Here is a 23,098-nt window from a genome sequence, read left to right as displayed (position 1 = left end):
CATTCCCAAGATTAGTCACCAGATCTAAACACTCTCTTCACCAAAGAGGTACTATGCCTTGGAAAAAATACCCTGCAATCCAATCTCTACTTGTAATCCCAATATGGCCCATAATTGAAGAAAGAACTTTTCAAGGTCCTCTGAGTCTATGATTACTTGTCCATTTCCCACTATCCACAGACCAAATGGCTAGACAATGCATTGACCAGATCCTGAAAAAAAGGTATATTAGCTTTCCCCAAGGACTAGCATGATTGCCCTAACTTGTTACTATATAATTCATCCATAATAACGAAATACAATCCTTTTTTCTAAATGTTATCCTATATTATGGTTTTCATCCCACCACATCTGCTTACCACTAAGCACCTCATAGGTAGACCCCACTCCTTTTTCTGGGAACCCCCTGACCCCACCCCTCTGAATTAGTATAATTCCTAAGAAAGCTTACATGACCATAAGCCTTCGATTAGAGCTGACTGGTCCAGAAATAGGCACCTGCCTCTGGCTGCACTGACAATTTTCTCACCAAGGACTTTTAGACTTGGGAAATTCAAATATTATCCCTCAGAGTAACTAAAACTGAAAGATTAGATTTAGGAATTGTCAGCAATCAGGGCCTCCCACCTATAGGCAAAAAGTTAAAAAAGAAAATAGAAGGAAGAAAGAGATCTGCAATAGGAGAAAATGAAGCTCTTGTACAGAGGGGGAAAAAGTGTCTTGATAGTGTTCAAGTTCTGGTTTATACTTGTTTCTGAAATTGAGCCATATTGCTGTTGTCTTCTTAATAAAATTCATCTTTTGCTCAGACCAATTTGAGTTGGGATTTTGTCCCAAGCACTCAGCCACATGACAGAAGTTCAATAAATACAAGATACTCTTAAAATGTTAGTGTAGTTTTAAGCTTCAATGACTTCAGAAGTATAAATGCTACAGACTTACCCCCAAAAATAAACATTTGAAAGTTTAATTATTTCCATTCTTTAATACATTTAGTTTTGTCCCGCGTCCCCTGCATCGGCAGGCGGACTCTCAACCACTGCGCCACCAGGGAAGCCCTAGTTTTGTGTATTTTAAACAATAAATTAATCTTTTTCAGTCTGACTGAATATGGAAAATGCTGACCCAAACAGAATTTAACCAAAAAAAATTTACTATTCAAAAATTTTTAAATAAGTACAAAAGAAATGTACATAATCAAATTTCAAAATGGTGTCTTTTGAACAGTTGTATCATTATAGTCTCCAAATTATTAATTCTTAAAACTGCACTAAGACTTTTGCCACAGCCTGTTAAAGGATACAACTGTAACAGGTTGTTAAATGGAGGCATCAACTAAGACTCTAAGCCCACTGCTTATATCATGAGGAATATTATATTCAAATAAAGATGTGGAAAAAAAAATGCAAAAAAAAAAACAGGAAGAAGAAAAAAAAAAGAGGGCCTTCCCTGGTGGTGCAGTGGTTAAGAACCCGCCTGCCAATGCTCAAACACGGGTTTGAGCCCTGGTCTGGGAAGATCCCACATGCCGCAGAGCAACTAACCCCGTGCACCACAACTACTGAGCCTGCGCTCTAGAGCCCACGATCCACAACTGCTGAGCCCACGTGCCACAACTACTGAAGCCCATGTGCCTAGAGCCTGTGCTCCACAACAAGAGAAGCCACCGCAATGAGAAGCCTGTGCAGCGCAAAGAAGAGTAGCCCCCGCTCGCTGCAATTAGAGAAAGCCCGCGTACAGCAACAAAGACCCAATGCAGCCAAAAATAAATAAATAAATTTATTAAAAAAAAAAAAAAAGAGGAAGAAATGAGGCAGGTGACCATTACCACTGAAGAAAACAGTAGGCAGCCAAGGAAGGGAGAGTGTTAAAACCTTTCACCCACATGGATAACATAAAAGGGTCAGGAAAGAAGATTGAGAAAGAGTACTTCTAAATATTCTTTACAGAGAGCTGTCTGGTGCCTTGAGACCTACTCAAATACTTAAGGGAGAGGTGGATATGATAGCCATTATTAGAGAGAGGCACCTTAAGGAGAATACTCAGAAAACTGGTTTATGTTATTTGAATTTATGCAGAAGGAAGGCAGTGACAGTCAAATAAGACCTTTCTTTTGTACCTTACCTTTCTTCCCAAAAACATGGAGAACAGAAAATACAAATAGTTAGTGAGAAAGGAGGTAAGAAAAGAGAAAAGCCAACCACATCCCCCAGTAGGCTCTAGGGAAAGGGGAGAGAATCCTAACTTTGAATGAAAATGAAAATATTGACTAATATCCGACAGGGGATTTTAATTTCCAATTCAGGACAGTGCTTATAATTATATTTAAATTAATCACCTAAGAGTGATCAGAAAACTCATGGTACTGCCCTAGTCTTTTTCTAGGAGCAGAGGGAAAACTAGCCCCAGTAAGTGAATATAAATGAATATAAGGAGTCTGAAAAAAGTTGCTTTGTGATTTTATTCTACACGACATGCTTTTCAATATAACAATTGTGAAACTAATATAGCCACCTGTAAGAACTGTAGGTCATCCACAATGACTTTCAAGATGCTTCTCGACAAGCAAGCAACGTACTGAGCATATTCTGACCAGACAATTATACAAAGCTTATTCTGTGTATAAGACAATTCAAGTTGGAAATCCTCACCTTTATAGTAATCCATTCAGCTAATCCTTCCCACTGCTTTCTTTTACACCCAGGAATTTTAAAACCAGTTATAACTAGTACCCATAGTCTAATATGAGGAGCTAGAATAAATAATAGTAATACATATGACTGCTTTAATACCCTGTTCCAAAGGAAAGAATATTCATGGAAATCAGCCTCCTACTTTAAGAATGCCCCTAGAACATGCTAAAAGCTTTCATCTGACAAATTTGTGAAAGTTCTTACCCTACCCTTCTGATAGGGAGGACTCTAATGAGATAGAAGAGGGAAAAAGTAAAATAAGGCCTAACTTGATTACATACCAAGTACCTGACCACCAATTAATGTAAGCTGTTAAGTTCTTTAGTTCCATTTTCAACAGCTGCCCAGGATATCCTTTTCTTTACATTTTATGTTATATTCTTCTATTAAATCTTGATCCTTGGACTTGATAATTAAAAAATCTGATCATGTAAACTTTCTCAATTTTTCAATGCTAAAGAAAGTTCTTTGAAAATGCTGTGATGTGAGCTTGTCTGAATATGTTTTACTTTAATTTAAAACATTTATTTTAAAAAGAATTTTATGAGTTTACAAAGAACTATAAGTGAAACATCTATATGCAAACTACATTTTGTATGATTATATTTTTTTACTGTTTTAAAACTGTAAAATACACATAAAATTTACCATATTAACCGTTTTTAAGTGTTCAGTTCAGTAGTGATAATTATATTCACATTGTTGTACAATCAATCTCCAGAACTCTTTTCATCTTGTAAAACGGAAACTCTATACACATTAAAAATAACTCCACATTCCTGATTCTTCCCAGACCCTGGCAACTACCATTCTACTTTCTGTCTCTATGAATTTGACCACTCTAAATGCCTCATATAAGTGAAATCATACAATTTTGTCTTTTTATGACTGGCTTATAATTACTCAGCATTAATATCCTCAAGATGCATCCATGTTGTACCATATGTCAGAATTTCTTTCCTTTTTAAGACTGAATACTATTCCATTGTATGTATATAACACATTTTCTTTATCCATTCATCCATCATTGGACACTTGGGTTGCTTCTACCTCTTTGCTACTATGAATAATGCTACAGTCAACATAGCTGTACAAATATCTCTTCAAGACCCTGATTTCAATTTTGGGGGGTATATTCCCAGGAATGGAATTGCTGGATTTCCATTCCATGATCCAAAAAATGGATCATCTTTTTTGAGGAACATACTATTTTCCGTTGTGGTTATACAATTTCACATTCTTTATGATTATAATTTTAACTTTTAAAATTATATATATCATAAAAGTTAACAACACTAAATTTTTTAATAGTGGTTTTATTTTCTTTTCTGTTTCCAATTTATCTGAAATAAATATGCACCTGTATTTATAATGATGAAAAGGAGTTATTTTAAAAGCTTACCTCTTTAATTTATCTGCCTGATTTTCAAATATTTTCAACATGGTATTCAATCGATTAGTCATTGTAGAAGTTTCTACTGTTTAAAAAAAAAAAAAAGAAAACATTTAAAGGTATTATAAATGGCAGAAGTTATACCTGTATGCTGATATAACTCACTGCTATATGTGAGAACTAGATAAAGAGGAGACAACAGAAATGTGCAACATATATCAAGGGGACAAAATAAATCAAGTATATCAAGAAACCAAGTAAACCAGAGGCCTTGCTTTGGGAGGGTCAGTACTCCCTAAATAGTCAAAGAGTATACTGGGAGAAGTCAGCTTTAGAAGAAAGAATCAAATTCAGAATTGCTTACAGGCAAGAGAGAGTAATTAAAAATACTTGCATAGAAAGTAATATGGCACAATAAACAATATTTTAAAATTAATCTGATAATAGTATAGGACATAATTTTAAATTATGCCTTGTATACAGTAAAGGGTTACAAAGAACATTAACTATTATTCTCGTCACAATTTGAAATTACAGTTCGCAGGAGGGAGAAAAGGCCCTGCTATGGACTGAATATTTGTGTTCCCCCAAATTCATATGTTAAAACCCTAATCTCCAATATGATGATATTTAGAGATGGGGGTCTTTGAGAGGTAATTAAATCATGAGAATGGAGCCACATAAGACACAAGAGAGCTCGCTTGCTCTCTCCCTGCTCTCTCTCCATTATTTGAGGACACAGCAAGAAGACAGCCATCTGCAATACAGGAAGAAGGCTCTCACCAGAACGTGACTATGCTAGAACCCTGATTTGAACTTCTCAGCCTCCAGAACTGTGAGAAATAAATTTCTGTCGTTTAATGCACTCAGTCTATGGCAATTTGTTATGGAGGCCCCTAAAACAGGCCCATCTCTATGATTCTACTAGTTTGGGAATTACAACTCAGTAACATAGAATGTATAGATGGGAACATTACACTTCCATTGCCAAATGCAACAGCTTGGGTCCAATTGCTTCTTCCTCAAGTTCTCACTATGAATAACTTTAAAACAGAAGAAAAGAGATCAGAGAACCCATGCCTTATTGAACTGTTCTAGTTAAGGCCCTTTCCTGAGCAGAGTGCCTCTGGTTAACAAAGTGGCTTATACAGTCATTCTGAAGAAGCCAAAATGGTAAAGGGAGATCCAGTTGTTTGCTGTGTATTGTGGAGGGAGGAGGACCTCTTTTCTCTATTATAATAAAGCTTCAGTATTTTATTAGTAAGTAAAAAATATTAATAATGCATGCATATTATTTATCAATGGACAGGTTTTTCCTCTTGGGAAAATATATGAGACAGCACCTAGAATGCATGTTATATAGAATGATTATAAAAATGGGATAAAATGTACATATAGTGTTTTTATCTTGTTTTATCATTTTAAATATCAAGGAAAATGTTTCTAAGCATTTTATATAAAATTATCTTATTCTTTCTAAAAGCTACACAGCACTCCATTGCTATGAATGTACTGTAATTCATTTAGCCAGTCCTAAAAATGCACGTTGTTACTATGTTTTTACTCTTACAAATATGCTAACAGTAGTACTGTTTATGGAAATAGAAATATAGAAATCATCTATATGAACATCAACAGAAGAACAGTAAATAAATTATGGCATAACCATAAAATGGAATACTATATGGCCATTAAGCCTCTTATACATTCATGCATTAATTTGCATTTCCCTGATACTAGTTAGGTCAAGCATCATTTCACATATTTTGGACATTTTTATTTCTTCTTCTGTAACATGCCTGTTCGTATGTTTGTCCATTTTTCTCCTGAGTTGTCTGCCTTTTTACTACTCATTTGTAGGGGCCAATTAATACTAGCATATAGTGTGTAATACAGTTAACAATCTAGTATCAATTATATACTTACTGATATTTTCTAATGTACAGAATGTTTATGCTTAACCAAATCTACTGATTTTTTTGTTCTATAGTTTCTAGGCTTTGCTTCATTCTTTACAAGTCCCAATATAAATAAATTCTCTTAATATTCATTTGTATTTTATAATCATGAGCTATATTATATTTACCAAAACATAAATAAAAATATATTTATAGTTTAATGAATAATTACAAAGCAAACATCCACACAACCACCACTCAAGGTCAACAATTAGGCACCTGGGACTGTCAATATCCTAGAAGCTCTCTATGTGGTCCACCCCATTCATAACCCTTTCCTTCACCCTACAGGTGCCTACTATCCTTTTTTTTCTCATCTTTATATCTTTTCTACCCTTGTTAGTATCCTTAATGAACACAGTTAAGTTTTCGTGGCTTTTAATTTATCATAAATGAAAATACTCTACATATTTAGGACTTCATTCAGTCAATAATATGTTTGTAAGATGAATGATGTTATCAGCAGCTAGATTTCAAACATATTCATTATGATATGCTTTTCCAATATATGAATAGACCACAACTTACTTATCCATTCTACTCATCACAGATATTTGAGAGCTCCAATTTGGGGACTATTACAAACAAAACTTGTATGAAAGTAGTCCAAGAGTTTAAGAACATGACATCACTAAGACAGCAGAGTAGGAGACCCTAGCCTCTGTCCCCCAACAAAGATCAACAATTGACAGTTTAACAGATTAACAATCAACAGTTCCCAGTGACTGCTCCACTGAGGAGCCCAGCAGCTTTTACGGCTGAAGAAACCAATGGCCAGCACAGCCACTGCAGACCCCCGCAAAACTCACCAGCTTTCACCCCACAGCTGCTGCCAGCTGCCTGAGTCCCTCCCTACTCCCCTGCCCCAACCACCACCATCACTGCAGCCCAGGAACCATGCCAGCAGCCAGCCCAAGCTTCCGTGGCTGAGTGAGTGTGAGACACCAGCCTAAACCTCTGTGGCTCACGTAGACCATCACGTGCTTACACAGGGCTAAGCCGCTCCAGCTGTACACCTGCATGCTCCCAGCCCAGCTCGTCACGAATCACCACTGCCCTATGCATACCCATCAGGAGACTGTGCAGCCACAGGAGAGCACACCAACAGCCAGATCCCCATAGCTGCTTGTGGGCCCAGATCAGGCCCTGTCTTCTGTCACCGACCTGCATCACTGTAGTCACTTGCAGCTAGCCCCTCCACCTGTGCACCTGCACACCCGTGGCCTATCACCAGCCTCCACTGCTGTATGCCTGTAGTGAGACCCAAAAGCCACAGTGGTGCACACTGACTACCAGGACTCCTGAGCTGCCCGTGTGCCCATAGTTGACTCCAGCCCTTGCTGCCTGTTCTGGCCCCCGCCACAATGTGTGTGTTTGCACCTGGCCACTGCCGCTACACAGGCACTTGCGGCTGGCCCTCACAACTGAGCGTGTGCATACCACCAGCTCTGGCCACTCCCACTGCCTGCCCTGGTTCCTTGCTGCTGTACCTGCAGACAATGCTGAGGACCCCAACAGCCTGTGAAGCCTCTGAAGACCCCCAAGACACATACCAAGGACCACACGGTTGTCAGTGCTATGGACTACAATGGCCTGAGCAAGTGCGTCACAATGCCCCCAGCCAATCCCACCACATGTCCCCACACCTGGCACCCACAGCACTACATGTGGGGTGATGGCGTACTTGGGCACTCCCCCACCTGTGGTTGGAAATCCTTCCTTACTGAAGTCACTCCATAGAGTCAGGAAGAGATGACTGCTTCTTCAAATGTGCAGGTGCCTACGCAAGGACACAGGGATCACAACAAATCAGGGAGACATGACTCTAACAAAGGAATACATTAAGCCTCCAGTAACTGGTCCCAAAGAAATGAAGATACAGGAAGCGCCCAACAAAGAATTCAAAATAATTGTTCTGAATATGCTCAGAGAGCTAGGAGATCACAGAAAAACAATTTAATGACATTAGGAAGATAATACAAGAACAAATGAGAAGTTCAACAAAGAGATAGAAAACATAAAAAAGAACCAAACAACTTTTCAAGCTGAAGAATACAATGAAATATACATATTTTTAAAAACGTGAAACTACTTCAGACTAAAAAGCTTCTGCACAGAAAAGGAAACCATCAACAAATTGACAAGGCAGCCTTCCGAATGGGAGAAAATATCTGTAAACCATATATCTGATAAGGGGTTAATATCCAAACTACATAAAGAACTCATAAAACTCCATAGCAAAAAAATAATAATCTGATTAAAAAATGAGCAGAGAACTTGAATAGACATTTTTCTAAAGAAAGCATACAAATAGCCAACATGTACATGAAAAGGTACTCAGCTACACAAATCATCAGAGAAATGCAAATGAAAACCCAATGAGATATCACCTCATACCTGTTAGAATGGCTATTATCTAACAGACAAGAGATAACAAATGGTGACGAGGATGTGGAGAAGGGGGAACCCTGATGCACCATTGGTGGGGATGCGAACTGGTACTGCCACTATGGAAAACAGTATGGAGGTTCCTTGAAAAATTAAAAATAAAACTACTATATGATCCAGGAATCTCACTTCTGGGTATATATCCAAAGAAGATGAAATCACTATCTCAAAGCAATATCTGCTCTCCTGTGTCCATTGCAGCATTTTTTTGGCCAAACTGCATGGCTTGTGGGATCCTAGTTTCTCGACCAGGGATTGAACCCAGGCCATGAGTCCTAACCACTGGACCACCAGGGAACTCTGACTGCAGCATTATTTATAATAGCAAAGACATGGAAACAACCCAAATGTCCACAGACAAGTGAATGGATAAATACACACACACACACACACACACACACACAGTGGAATATTATTCAGCCATTAAAGAGGAAATCTTGCCATTTGCAACAACATGGATGGACCTTGAGGGAATTATGCTTAGTTAAATAAGTCAGACAGAAAAAGACAAATACTGTATAATTTCCTTATATGTAGACTCTAAAAACACTGAAATGATAGAAACAGAGAGCATAATGGTGATTGCCAGTAGCTGTGGGGTGGAGAAAATTGGGAAATATTGGTCAAAGAGTACTTTCAGTTATAAGATGATTAAGTTCCAGGGACCTAAGGTCACAGCATGGTGACTACAGTTAATACTGTATTGTATACTTAAAAGCTGCTATGGGAGCAGAGCTTTAATATTCTCTCCATAACAATGCCAACAACAAAATGGTAATTATGTTAGATAAAGGATATGTAAAAAACCTTATTTTGGTAAGCACTTCACAATATATATGTGTATCAAATCGTTATGATAAACACCTTAAACTTGTACAATGTTGTATGTCAATAATATCTCAGTAAAGCTGTTAAAAAGAAAAAGAGTTTAAAGGTATGCACATCCACAACTTAATTAGATAAAGAAAAGTTATTTTTCAAAGTGATTGTGCCGATGTATACCTCACTCACAGTTACATATCCCTGTAGACACTTACTGTTGTCAGACTTTTTTTTTCTGGCCATACCACACAGCCTGAGGGATCTTAGTTCCCTGACCAGGGATTGAACCTGTGGCCTCAGCAGTGAAAGCATGCAGTCCTACCCACTGGACCATCAGGGAATTCCCTTTCTGGTACTGATTTTTAATTTAATTGTTTTGGGGTCTGAAGGCAGACATTATATGATTTCTACTTTTTAATTTGTTAAGGTGTATTTTATAGCCTGGAATATGATCTATTTTGGTGTACATACCGTGTGAGCTTGAGAATAATGTATATTCTGTTCTTGTTGCATGAAGTAGTCTATTGAGGTCTATTTTATCCAGCTGAATGATGGTGTTGTTGAGTTCACTAAGTCCTTACCAATTTTCTGCCTGCTGCATCTGTCTACTTCTGATAGAAAGGTGTTGAAGTCTCCAATTATAATAGTGGGTTCATCTATATCTCCTTGCAGTTCATCAGTTTTTGCCTCACTTATTTTGACTCTCTGTTGTTAGGCACATACACATTGAGGACTATTGTGTCTTGTTGCAGAACTGACTCGTTTAGCATTAAACGCCCCTATTTATTCTTAATAAATTTTTTTTGCTCCAAAGTCTGCTTTGTTCAAATTAATATAGGTACTCCTGCTTTCTTTTGGTAAATGTTACCATTATCTTTATTATTATTTATTATTAACTTTATATTTAAAGTTGCAGACAATATATAGTTAGGTCCCAGGAAAAAAAAAAATCAGTACCAGAAAGACAACATGAAAATCCCAACATATTTTGGAGATTAGGTAACATACTACTAAATAGCGCATATGACAAAGAAGTCTCAGAGAAACTAAAATACATTTTGAACTAAATTAAAATGAAAATGTAACATCAAATTTTGTGAAATGCAGTAAAAGGGAAATTTATAGCATTTAATGAATACATCACAACAGAAGGAAGATCTTAAATCAATAATCTAAGCTTCTGCCTTTGGAAACTAGGAAAAAAAAGACCAAATTAAATCTGAAGTAAGCAGAAGAAAAGAAATAAAAATTAGAGCAGATATCAATGAAAATAGGAAATTACAGAAAATCAATTAAACCAAAAGCTGATTCTTTGGAAAAAATCAAGAAAATGAGTAAGCTAACTAAGAAAAAAGAGATATGACACAAATTACTAACATCAGAAATGAAAGAGGGGACATCACAACAGATCCCATGGACATCAAAAAATAATAAAAAAGATTATGAAAAACTTATGCCAACAAATTTGATAATTTAGATGAAAGGGACCAATTCCTTGAAAGACACAATTTACCAAAACTCACACAAGGAGAAAAAGATATTCTTAATAGAATATATATCTTATATAAACGGGATCAATAATTTGATATCCTTACAAAACAGAAAGCACCAGGATCAGATAACTGCACTGGCAAATGCTACCAAACCTATAGGAAAAACTATACCAGTTACCTACAATCTATTTCAGATGAAAGAAGCAGAAAAACATTTCCTAACTCATTTTATGAGGCCACTATTACTCTAATACTAAAACAAGACAAAGACATTACCAAACAAGGATAACCACGCATCAACATCTCTCATGAACACAGATGCAAAAACCCCAACAAAATATTAGCAAATTTAATCTGACAAGGTATGGGACAAATTATACACCACAACCAAGTGAAATTTATCCCAACTATACAAGGCTGGGTCAATATTTGAAAATCAGCTAATATACCTATCATATCAATAGTCCATATGATCATTTCAAAAGATACAGAAAAAGCATATGACAAAATCTAATACCCATTCATAAAACTCTTTGCAAACTAGAAACAGAATAAAACATCCTCAACTTGATAAAGAAAATCAAACGAAATACCTACAGCTAACACGATACTTTTTTAACATTTTTATTTTATATTGGAGTATAGTTGATTTACAATGTTGCATTAGTTTCAGGTATACAGCAAAGTGATTTAGTTATACATATACCTATTATTTTTCAGATTTTTTTCCATAAAGGTTATTACAGAGTATTGAGTAGAGTTCACTGTGCTATACACTAGGTCCTTGTCGATTATATCATATATAGTAGTGTATATATATTAATCCCAACCTCCTAATTTATCCCTCCCCCCACCTTTTCCCTTTGGTAACCATAAGTTTGTTTTCTAAGTCTGTGACCCACAGCTAACACCATACTTAATGTTAAGATACTAAATGCTTTCCCCCTAGATCAGGAATAAGACAAGGATGTTCCTTCTCACCACTCCTACTCAACATCATGCTAGAAGTCCTAGCTAATGCAATAATACAAGAAAAGAAAAGAAAAATATAAAGTTTGAGAAGGAAGAAGTAAAGTTGTCTTTTTTCACAGATGGCATGACTGCCTGTATAAAAAAGGTGATTCCCAAAGAATCACCAAAAATCTCCTGCAATGAGTAAGTGATTACAGAAAGATTACAGCATACAAGAGTAATATACAGAAGTAAATTGCAATTCCTTTCTTATATACCAACAATAAACAAGTAGAATTTGAAATTATAAACACACCATTTACATTATTAGTACCAAAAAACTCAATACTTAGGTATTAATCTAAATAAATACGTACAGGATTTATATTAAGAAAAAAAACTATCTCATGAAAGAAATCAAAGAAGATACACATAAATGGAGAGATATTCCATGTCCATGGATAGGAAGACTCATTACTGTTAAGACATCAGTTCTCATCAATTTGATCTGTAGATTTCAATGCAATCCCAATCAAAAACCCAGCAAGCAAAAAAAAAAAAAAAAAAAAAAAAAACAACACAGGGAGTGGACTTGCCTGACGGACCAGTGGTTAAGACTCCAGTCTTCCACTTCAGGGGGTGCAGGTTCAATCCCTGGTTGGGGAACTAAGATCCCCTATGCCACACAGCATGGAAAAACAAAAAAAACAACAACAACAAAAACCCAGCAAGTGATTTTGAGTGTATCAACAAACTGATTCTAAACTTTAAGTGAAAAGGCAACAGATCCAAAGAATAGAATACAATACTGAAGAACAAAGTTGGAGGAGTGACACTATCCAACTTCAAAAACTTACTATAAAGTTACAGTAATCAGGGGCTTCCCTGGTGGCACAGTGGTTGAGAATCTGCCTGCTAATGCAGGGGACACGGGTTCGAGCCCTGGTCTGGGAGGATCCCACATGCCGCGGAGCAACTAGGCCCGTGAGCCACAACTACTGAGCCTGTGCGTCTGGAGCCTGTGCTCCGCAACAAGAGAGGCCGCGATAGTGAGAGGCCCATGCACTGCGATGAAGAGTGGCCCCCGCTTGCCACAACTAGAGAAAGCTCTCGCACAGAAACAAAGACCCAACAGAGCAAAAATAAATTAATTAATTAATAAACTCCTACCCCCAACATCTTCAAAAAAAAAAAAACAACAAAAAGAAAACCACAGCTTTAAAAAAAAAAAAAAGTTACAGTAATCAAGACAGTATGGTATTGGCAATGAACAGAAAAACAGATCAATGGAACATAACAGAGATCCCAGAAATAGGCCCACACAAATACAATCAACTGATTTTTGGCAAAGAAACAAAGGCATTTCAATGGAGAAAGGTTAGTCTTTTTAATAAATAGTGCTAGAAAAACTGTACATTCACACGCAAGAAAAATTAATTTAGACACAGACTCAATTCAAAATGGATCATAGATTTAAATATAAGAGGCAAAACTATGAAATTTCTAGAAAATAACATAGGAAAAAGTCCAGGTTACATTGGGTTTGAAGATGACTTTTAGGCACAACAACAAAAGCACAATCCACGAAAGAAAAGTTCAACTTCATTAAAATTCAAAACTTCTGCTCTGCAAAAGACACTGTTAAGAGAATGAAAATATAAACCACAGACTGAGAAAAACATCTTTGCAAAACACATATCTGATGAAGAACTTGTGTCAAAGATATACAAAAAACTTAAAACTCAACAATAAGGAAGCAAATGATCCCCCCATTTAAAAATAGGTAAAAGATCTGAACAAATACCTCACCAAAGATATACAGATGGCAAATAAACATATGAGAGGATGCTCAACATTATAGGGAATCACAAATTAAAACAATGAGATAAAATTTAATTTAATTTAAAAAATGATATAACACTATGCACCTTTTAGAATGTTTTAAATCCAAAATTCTGACATCAAATGCTGACAAAGATGTAGAGCACCAGAAATTCTCATGCTCGTTTCTAGTAAAAATGCAAAATGATACAGTCCCTGTGAAGGACAGCTTGGCAATTTCTTACAAAACTAAACATACTTTTACTATATGATCTAGCAATTGTACTCCTTAGTATCTACCCAAATGAACTGAAAAACTTCTGTCTGTAGAAACACCTTTGTTTATAGTAGCTTTATTCATAACTGAAAAAACTTCGAAGCAACATAGACGTCTTTCAACAGATGAATAGATAAACTATGGTACATCCATACAACAGATTACTATTCAACAATAAAAATAAATGAGCTATAAAAGCATAAAAAGACATGGAGAAACCTTAAATGCGTATTGCTAAGTAAAAGACTGCATAATTTCAAATATATGATATTCTCAAAAAGGCAATATTCTAGGGACAACAAAAAGATTAGTGGTTACCAGGGATTCAGTGGATGGAGGGAGAGATGAATAGGGAGAACATGGGATTTTCAGGGCAATGAAACTATTCTGTATGATACTGTAATGGTGAATACATGACATTATGCATTTGTCACAATCCATAGAACTGTATGACACAAAGATTGAACCCAATGTAAACTATGGACTTGAGTTAATAATAATGTATAAATACTGGTTTATCAGTTTTAACCAATGTACCACGCTAATGCAAAATTTAATAACAGAGGAAATTTTGTGCGAGGAGTGGGGTGGAAAATGGGTATATGGAAACTCTGTATGTTCTGCTCAATTTTTCTATAAACCTAAAACTTCTCTAAAACAAGAGTTTATTAATTATGAAATGAAGCAACATCAAGATTAAATGATAGTACAAAAAACAGAATGAAATTCAAAGGTAACTTGTCTTATTGATTAGGCTATGGAATCTAATAGAATTTAGGGAATGAAAAGGGAAGAACAGAATAAAATTTCACTGGAGAAGATGAAAAAGGGTACTTTTAAGAGAAAAAGAGTATACAAGTGAACAGGCAGTACTGAGAAAGAGTAGACATATACCAGTGGAGCCCAGGGACTGAGCTGCCATGGGAAAAGAAACTGAGGAATTTGCAAAAGGGTTTTCTCCACATTGTACAATGTAACCCTGTCCTCTGCTTCCCTTAAAAAATACGAGTAAAATTTCTACTATTATATTTTATTATTTTAGAACTTGGTTTTGTGATTGGACAATGTGTTCCACTGGCCTATAAGTGGGCACAGAGACTTCTGTTTTTGTCCATGATGGCTCATCAGGGACCAGAGTTACCTTTTCACTTTAAACCAATTAAAAACTGGACAAAATATATAAAACAGCAATATTCAGACACTGGAAAACAGAAGGTGCACTGCAGTAATTCCTCACAGAAGGAAAACAAAGGATGGCTCTATGATGACCCCAGCTTACTGCCTGGAGTTTCCAGGCCACAGCATAAGGAAGGGAAACCCAGACAAAGTTTACTGGTTTCCATGAGTTCAGAGACAAAGTTTAGAGCCTGGGGAGGCCAAAGCAGCTAGAATTCACAGGGCACAGTATTAGACGGAAGACAGCTGCACAGATTGAGGGAGAGAGAGCTGCACAGATGTGCAGAGGGTTCCCCTTGATGCAGAGAGAGGCTTTTACTATCTACTCCAAAGCTCTAGGCACCTTTCTACCCCACCTAGTCAGGCAGGGCTGCCTCAGATCAGAAGCCTCTATAGGTCTTGGGAGTAATGTAGAATGTATAGCTACCCTTCATTTAAACATGGCAACGTTAGGGTTTAAAGCTGAATTTGAAAGAGGGAAGGATTTCCATCAACTTTTTTCAACCAAATCTTATTTTCTACTTCTAAAAATATATTCCACAGCATACATTATATGATTGTTTCAAAATTCTCTCCAGTATTAAGACATAAGCAAGGCAGTTTCTCCTTTCTGTTGACAAGTAGTCAGAAGTTTGAATTCTAGAAGTTTGAGTTCTAGCAGCTCTTTATATTCACGAACTGATAGGTACTCAGCTGCAGTCAAACCACCAGTATATATGAGATAATCTATAATTCATAGTAACAAGACGTGCAAATGACCTCTTAAATTTATCACTGCTCCACCTCAAAGGCCTACCACCTCTGAAACATTTTTGTAGCATATTCTCATCACAATAAAAAATCCTCCATTCCTAGTAATAACATGTTACTCTTTAAAAATGAGTCTGTTTTTGGTAGCAAGTAGCTAACTAGGAATTTCAGTATTTGCTTGATCGCCAGCTCAACTGTATGGCTCCAAACTCCAGGGAATTTATGTTGTAACTTCATAATTATTACTTTAAATTATAGAAAATTATAGAAATTAATACACTCAACAGAAGTTATTAATACAAAGATGCTTAATGAGTGGAAACTTACGTGGCTCAGTCGCAGAAACACCTGTAATTTCTTCAGTTGAGTGTGTTTTTATGAATTCTGAAATAACAGTGAATTTGTCATGAGTTTCAATATGAATTATATTTATTAACTGAGTTTAAATTTTATAGTTTTTATTTTAATAACTCATTCAAGAGAACAAAAATTTTAAGAAAAACAACTGAGCTGTCCACAACTGTAGACCTTCCCAATCAGGCAACAAAGTGTAGCATCTAAAAAAATGTGTGTAACAACTGAGTGATACGAACTCATCATTTTCTCAACAAAACTTATTTTTCCTCTTGTATTCTCCTAGTTAATGTTACCATCATCTAATCTCCCTTCCTTTCATATCCAATCACCATGTTTTGCCAATTTTATCCAGTAAATATTTCTCAAATCTTCCCCTTTTCCTCTCTTTATTTGTGCTCTAATATAGGCACCTATCACACATTTAAGGTACAGCAGTAACTTCCATCTCCTACTCTCAATCCCCAAATCTAGCTTCTCAATGTGGCCAGAATAATCTCTCTAAAGTAAAATTCAACATGTCACTTCCCTAGAAAAAATCTTCAATGATTCCCTATTATATATGGGGGAAAAAAGAAAGTATTCCTAAAGCATTTAATCCCTCTGCCTAGGCTCTTTCTTATCTTACCCCTACCTATTACTTCATACTTTATAACATAACCATTCCAGTGGTATTTCCCTATTTATGCTGTTTCTTATGCTATACCCTCTTCTTAAAGTACCAAATATCTCCCATCTTCACTTGACAAAGTCCTATTCATCCTTCAAGGTTGCATAAAACCTAAATAACTCCCTCAGGTTGAACAAGCTGGCTTTCTATGGACTCACTGCAAATTACACATACATTTATCATGCATTACACCAAATTAAAATGATATATAATGTGCTTGTATCCTTACTATGTTGTGGATTTTGAGGGTAACAACCAAGTGTTATTCATTTTATACACTCCCAGAATCTGGAACATAATAAGAACTTTTATTGAAAATATCAACTGTTATTGAATATCTTTGAATTTATCATTGTATAATTTTTATGGCTATAAATTTTTAAACTTTAAGTCTCAAAATGTTGGTGCATTTAGGAAACCCTATAAAGGCTGGACTTGTATAAAATATTATCACCTTCAATTTTCTGCTGTACAGTTTCATAAGTTTGCACTTCTTCTGGTGGAATTTCACTGTCCCTGTTAAGATTTCAATAAATAAAACATACTTATTTATTATCAAAGATTAAGCATTTAAATTACACTTAAGAACTAGAATATATGCTCTAGACATATGCAGTTTGTAAAATAAAATTTAACATGTTCTTTAACCTTTATTCACAGACATTAAGGTAAATTATCTAGTAGCAAGAAAACAAGTAAAAAAGTCAAACTATGTAATTCTATGAATTCTGTGTATTCCATGAACATAATTAGGTATACCAACAACAACATAAACAAAAATAATAAAACTGTATTTGGTAGAACCATGAGATTTCTTTTTACCAATATATTATTAATGGTGTAATCAATTGTTAAGAGCACAAGTTCTAGAGTCAAATTGCTTGGCTCAAAACCTGCTGTAAATTACCCACTTACTAAATATGTGGCCTTGCGTAAGTCACTTAACCTGAGCCTCAGTTTCTTCATCTATCAAAATTGGGGTATTAGAGTACTTATTTCATAAAGTATTATAGTTGTAAGGACCAAAGAACACACGTAAAGTTACTAGGAAAATACCTAGCACATATCAGACATGTAAATTTCAGGTATTAATATTAATATATGGCCTGAAATTAATTTCACGCCTCACAATAGATAGCTCAGGTTAATATATCTGAACCTCTGAACCAAGGCTCTATTATGCAGCTCCCACTGAAGCCAACTCAAGTATCACTGCCTTCATTCCTTTAAGTCTAGTCATTGACAGATGGAGAGATCAATGAAGTAACTGCATAATAAATAGTAGCCCATCCTAATTATGGGTACTTTCTATTTTAACTGTAAAATAAAAGGGTTTTGTGTATGTTTAATGCAAAAAAAAAGGTTGTTTATAAATGTAAAGTTTTACTTGGATAAGTTACTATACTAGATATGGTTAGGGATAGGGGAACAAATGACTTGGAGTTGATTTAATTCAGGTATTCATAAAAATTACTCATATTTATTTACTGTTTATTACATGTGATAGGAAATATGTAGATGTGCGTGACTGGTTCTGATCTTGAGGAAGTGACAGTCTTGACAGGAAAACTTACATGTGAATGATTAAATTAACAGTTTATTAAGTTAAATTGGTAACTAATTATTGATTAATTCATAATAAAATTATTAGGTATATTATTTGATGCCAACCAATAGGGGACAAGAAAGAAGTAACAAAGGAAGAGATCACTGTAGGACGGGTTTCTCAACCCTGGCACTACCAACATTTTAGACTGGATAATTCTTTGTTGTGGGAGACTGTCCTGTGCATTTTACAATGCAGCATCTCTGACCTCTACCTAGTGCCAGTAGCATTCTCCCACTCCTAGTTGTGACAACCAAAATGTCTACATACAAGTGTCCTCTGGGGCACAAAGTATCCCCCATTTGAGAATCAATGCTATAAGGGAAGAGCTCTACCATGGCACTCTATCAACATTACACAGATCCACATAGGCTTGACAGCAGTCAGACCCAAATCATAGTAGAATGCCCTGAAATTTCTGCTGCAGAAAGAGAAGATAAGCCTGGTGAAGAGTCTCCATGAGGCAGTTTTCCATTCCTGTCTTGTGGAAGACTAACACAAGCTCACTTCTCATCTGTCTCCCTAATTTCAGTTGAGCACAGAGCTTTCTACCCCACTCTTCTTTACAGCCCAGTTGAAGCCCTCTGTTAAGACTATAAAGCTGCATACAGCAGAAACTAACACAACATTGTAAATCAACTCTACTCCAATAAAAAATAATTTTAAAAAACCCTATAAAGCTGCATGGATGTAGTTTACATTTTGCTCCTTCATGGCAGAGCAACAAATCGCTTGTGTGGCCTGTCATCTGGTCCCTGCTGCTCTGTGTCGTCCTGTGGAACCAGGAACACAGGGAGCTGACACCACGCTGACCTTGTTCTTGCTGTCTGTATAAGTAATTCAACACCATTTGTGCCCACTGTCTCCATACCAGCCTAATATTTGGAAGTATGACAAGCCAATCGCATAGCTGCCACTGTGCTGCCACTTTGGGGCTGCCTGACTGCTTGCCAATAATGTAAACAAAAGCATGTTTAAAAAATAGTTTTTAAGATACAACAATGAAAGGGGATAGAAAGTACCGAAGAAGTTTAGCGGAATGAATTGGAAAGAATTGGGCAGATTATGAAGTTTATAAAGATTATAACTCAGATCTACTAAGTGAGACATCTCAAATATGAATTCTGTTCAGGCTGACTTCTTGCTAAGGGAGAAAAGGTCTGATACTCATACAGATATTCATATACTAGTATGACAGTAACACTGAAATTCTCCTGATCCAATCGGTAAATAGCTCTGCCCCATGGTAAATGGGTAAATAGCCAATCAAGTGTCTGCCAACTGCCCTCACCCCTTGACCTTCCTAGGATCCAGAACCTAAAGGAGTAATCTTTAGCACAACAAATGGTATACAGAACCCTGCTTCACTGCTAATATTTATTCTAATGAGTTGGTGCCCATATTATCCTGGTTCTTCATATTTTTAGTATTACCACCAAGAACAAGACAGTATATGCCTGAAGAATATAAATTACATACATGTACACATGCACACCATTTTTTTTCTAGTGTCAAAAAAACTTTAAAAAGGAAACTTTAAAAAGGACTGGAGGGCCTCCCTGGTGGTGCAGTGGTTGAGAGTCCGCCTGCCGATGCAGGGGACACGGGTTTGTGCCCCGGTCCAGGAAGATCCCACATGCCGCGGAGCGGCTGGGCCCGTGAGCCATGGCTGCTGAGCCTGCGCGTCCGAAGCCTGTGCTCCGCAATGGGAGAGACCACAACAGTGAGAGGCCCGCGTACCACAAAAAAAAAAAAAAAAGGACTGGAAATAAAAGCAGAGTAGAACTGTCAAATAAAGAAGGGAATAGACTAAGAAAGGCTGGCAGCAAAGCAATGGATAAAAATTACAGCAAACCAAGGAAATAAAGCTATACTAAAGATTCCTGTTAAACTAAGTAAAATAGAATTATACATTTTCCTAAAATATCTGATACCATAGTAAAATAGTTTCTTGCACTCTATATGGCTGGCTAAGGGTGATTTTATGAATGATTCATTACAACAGACAGGATATTAGAAATAACTGGGTAACTAAATTGGTTGAACAGAGACAACAGTATTAAAGGGACATCTTACCCAAATGCATGATTTCAAGTAGGCCTTCAATATCACCAGGTAATCAAAAGATATGTCCCTGTCCATTCACTCTTCCATTTAGTGACTATTACAAATCCTCATCTCTCTTCTCAAAACTCCTATCCTATCCTCACTTTCACCTGATAACCTTTCTTTCTACTTCCCTTAGAAGACTAAACCAACCAAACTTCCACAGGCTTCTACACCACATCTACCCTATATCAGCATCTGTACCCTGATACTCTGCCTTCCTACCTGGTTTCATACATAATTGTTCAAGCCCCTATTTCATCTCCACTCACATATTCAAGGATACTGTCCCAGCAATTCCTCTTTGACTCTTTATATCATAAATCTTTTCCTGTCTAATGGGTCATTCCTATTAGCATACAAACATTCTGTTATTTTTCCTAATTTATAAGAGCCTTATTTTGTCCCCACTTCCCTCCAGCTACTATGCTATTCTTTTCCCCCTTTTTCAACAAAACCACTCCAAAGCATTGTCTATGGTTACTGTCCCCAACTGCCCTCTGTCCAGAGATTTCTCAAAACAACTGCTCTTCTCAAGGTCAACAAATGACATCCTTTCTAAATCCACTAGTCAGTTCTTAGTCCTAATCTTCTTGACTGACCCACAGCACCTGACATCATTGACAGTCCCTTTGCATAGTCTTCCTTCTTCATTTATCTTACAGGACAGCACATTTACTGGTTTTCTTTCTGCCTCACTAGGTCACTCCTCATTCCCCTTTGCTAGCCCCTCCTTTTGTCCCAGACTTCTTAATGTTGGAAGGGCACCAGGGATCAGTCCCTGGTCCTCTCTTCTCAATTTACACTCACTTCCTTCACTATATATCTACCGTTAAGTCCCATCCATATGTAAACGGCATCCCAATTCCTATTTTCAACTCACATCTCCCGAACACCAAAACATATATGTAATGGCTCCCTCAAATATGCCTAACAACATTTCTGGCAACTCAGAATTTCCAGTATCTTCAAACCAGAACCCCTGATCTGCCTCCTCAAAACTTGCTTCACCTACAGCCTACCCCAGTGAAGGTAGTATCAATTCCATCCTTCTGGCTGCTCAAGTCCAAAGTCTTGAACTCATTCTTGGCTATTTTTCCTCTCACACACAATATCCAATCCATCAGGAGAGTTTACTGACTCCACCTTCAAAGTATGTCCAGAATCTCGGGGCTTCCCTGGTGGCACAGTGGTTGAGAGTCCGCTTGCCGACGCAGGGGACACGGGTTCGTGCCCCGGTCCAGGAGGATCCCGCATGCTGCGGAGCAGCTGGGCCCGTGGGCCATGGCCGCTGAGCCTGTGTGTCTGGAGCCTGTGCTCCGCAACGGGAGAGGCCGCAACAGTGAGAGGCCAGCGTACCGCAAAAAAAAAAAAAAAAAAAAAAAAAAGTATGTCCAGAATCTCAAAGCTCACCAACTCCACCGCAACCACTACCCTGATCTGAACCACCATCATCTCTTCCATGGATTACTGCAAAAGTCTCCCAACTAGACTCCCCATTTCTACTCCTGACCCTGTATAGTCAATTTTCAACACAGCAGTCAGAATGGTCCTTTTGAAACATATGTCAGATCATGTTATGCTCTGCTCAAAACCCTCCCCAATGATAATCAGAATAAAACCCATTTCTTTTTAAGAAGACCTAAAGAGTCTTCCATTTATTTCCTGTCAGGACCTTTTCAAGTTTGGAATAGTTTGAGATCAGGAACAAGACAAGGATGCCTAATCCAGCCTCTTTTATTCAACATAATATTGGACATTCCAGCCACAGGAATCAGACACAAATCAGACAGCAATCAGAAATAAAAGGAATCCAAACTGCAAAGGAAGACTTAAAACTGTCACTGATTGCAGATGATATGATACTATACATAGAAAACTCTAAAGACTCCACCAAGAAACTATTAGGACTAATAATTAAATTCAGTAAAGTTGCAGAATACAAAATTAATATACAGATATCTGTTGCATTTCTATGCATTAATAAAGCTCTATCAGAAAGAGAACTTAAGAAAACAATCCCGTTTGCAATTGCATCAAAACTAATGAAATACCTAGGAACAAATTTAACTAAGGAGGTGAAAGACCTGTACTATGAAAACTAAGAGAGTGATGAAAGAAATTTAAGATGACACAAATAAATGGAAAGATATACCATTCTCATAGATTGGAAGAATTAATGTTGCTAATGTGCCCATAATAATCTAAAGCAATCTATGGATTCACTGCAATTCCTATCAAGGTACCAATGGCATTTTTCACAGAACAAATAATTCTAAAGTTTGTATGGAAACACAAAAAACCCAAAGAGCCAAAGCAATCTTGAGAAAGCTAGCGGTATCACACTCAGTGATTTCAAACTATGCTACAAAGCTATAGTAATCAAAACAGTATGGTACTGGCACAAAAAGAGACACATAGATCAATGGAACAGAATAGAAAGCCCAGAAATGAACCCATGCTTATATGGTCAATTTTCTACAACAAAGGATGCAAGAATATACAATAGGGAAGAGATAGTCTCTTCAATAAATGGTGTTGGAAAAACTGGACAGCTACATGAAAAAGAATGAAACTAGA

At 36.8% G+C, this 23,098-nt stretch overlaps 1 protein-coding gene across 9 annotated transcripts in view; it reads right to left on the bottom strand.

The window, feature by feature from the left end:
* Positions 1–23,098, bottom strand: part of CCDC7 (coiled-coil domain containing 7) — a 289,089-nt gene that overhangs the window by 238,121 nt on the left and 27,870 nt on the right. For 7 of the 9 annotated variants that reach the window (XM_024765653.1, XM_024765643.1, XM_024765603.1 and 4 more), the window contains 3 exons: positions 17,261–17,322; positions 16,110–16,166; positions 4,096–4,171 (listed from right to left, as the gene is read on the bottom strand). In XM_024765653.1, the coding sequence (XP_024621421.1) occupies positions 4,096–4,171; positions 16,110–16,166; positions 17,261–17,322 (195 nt within the window). Of the gene's footprint in view, positions 1–4,095; positions 4,172–16,109; positions 16,167–17,035; positions 17,090–17,260; positions 17,323–23,098 lie in introns of those variants that run through there. The other 2 variants (XM_024765630.1, XM_024765633.1) reach the window with 2 other exon arrangements.

The sequence above is a fragment of the Neophocaena asiaeorientalis genome, unplaced genomic scaffold, assembly GCF_003031525.2.
Source record: "Neophocaena asiaeorientalis asiaeorientalis breed wild unplaced genomic scaffold, Neophocaena_asiaeorientalis_V1.1 scaffold217, whole genome shotgun sequence".
In the NCBI taxonomy this organism is placed as follows: Eukaryota; Metazoa; Chordata; class Mammalia; order Artiodactyla; family Phocoenidae; genus Neophocaena; species Neophocaena asiaeorientalis.
This window is presented reverse-complemented; position numbering and strand designations above follow the sequence as displayed.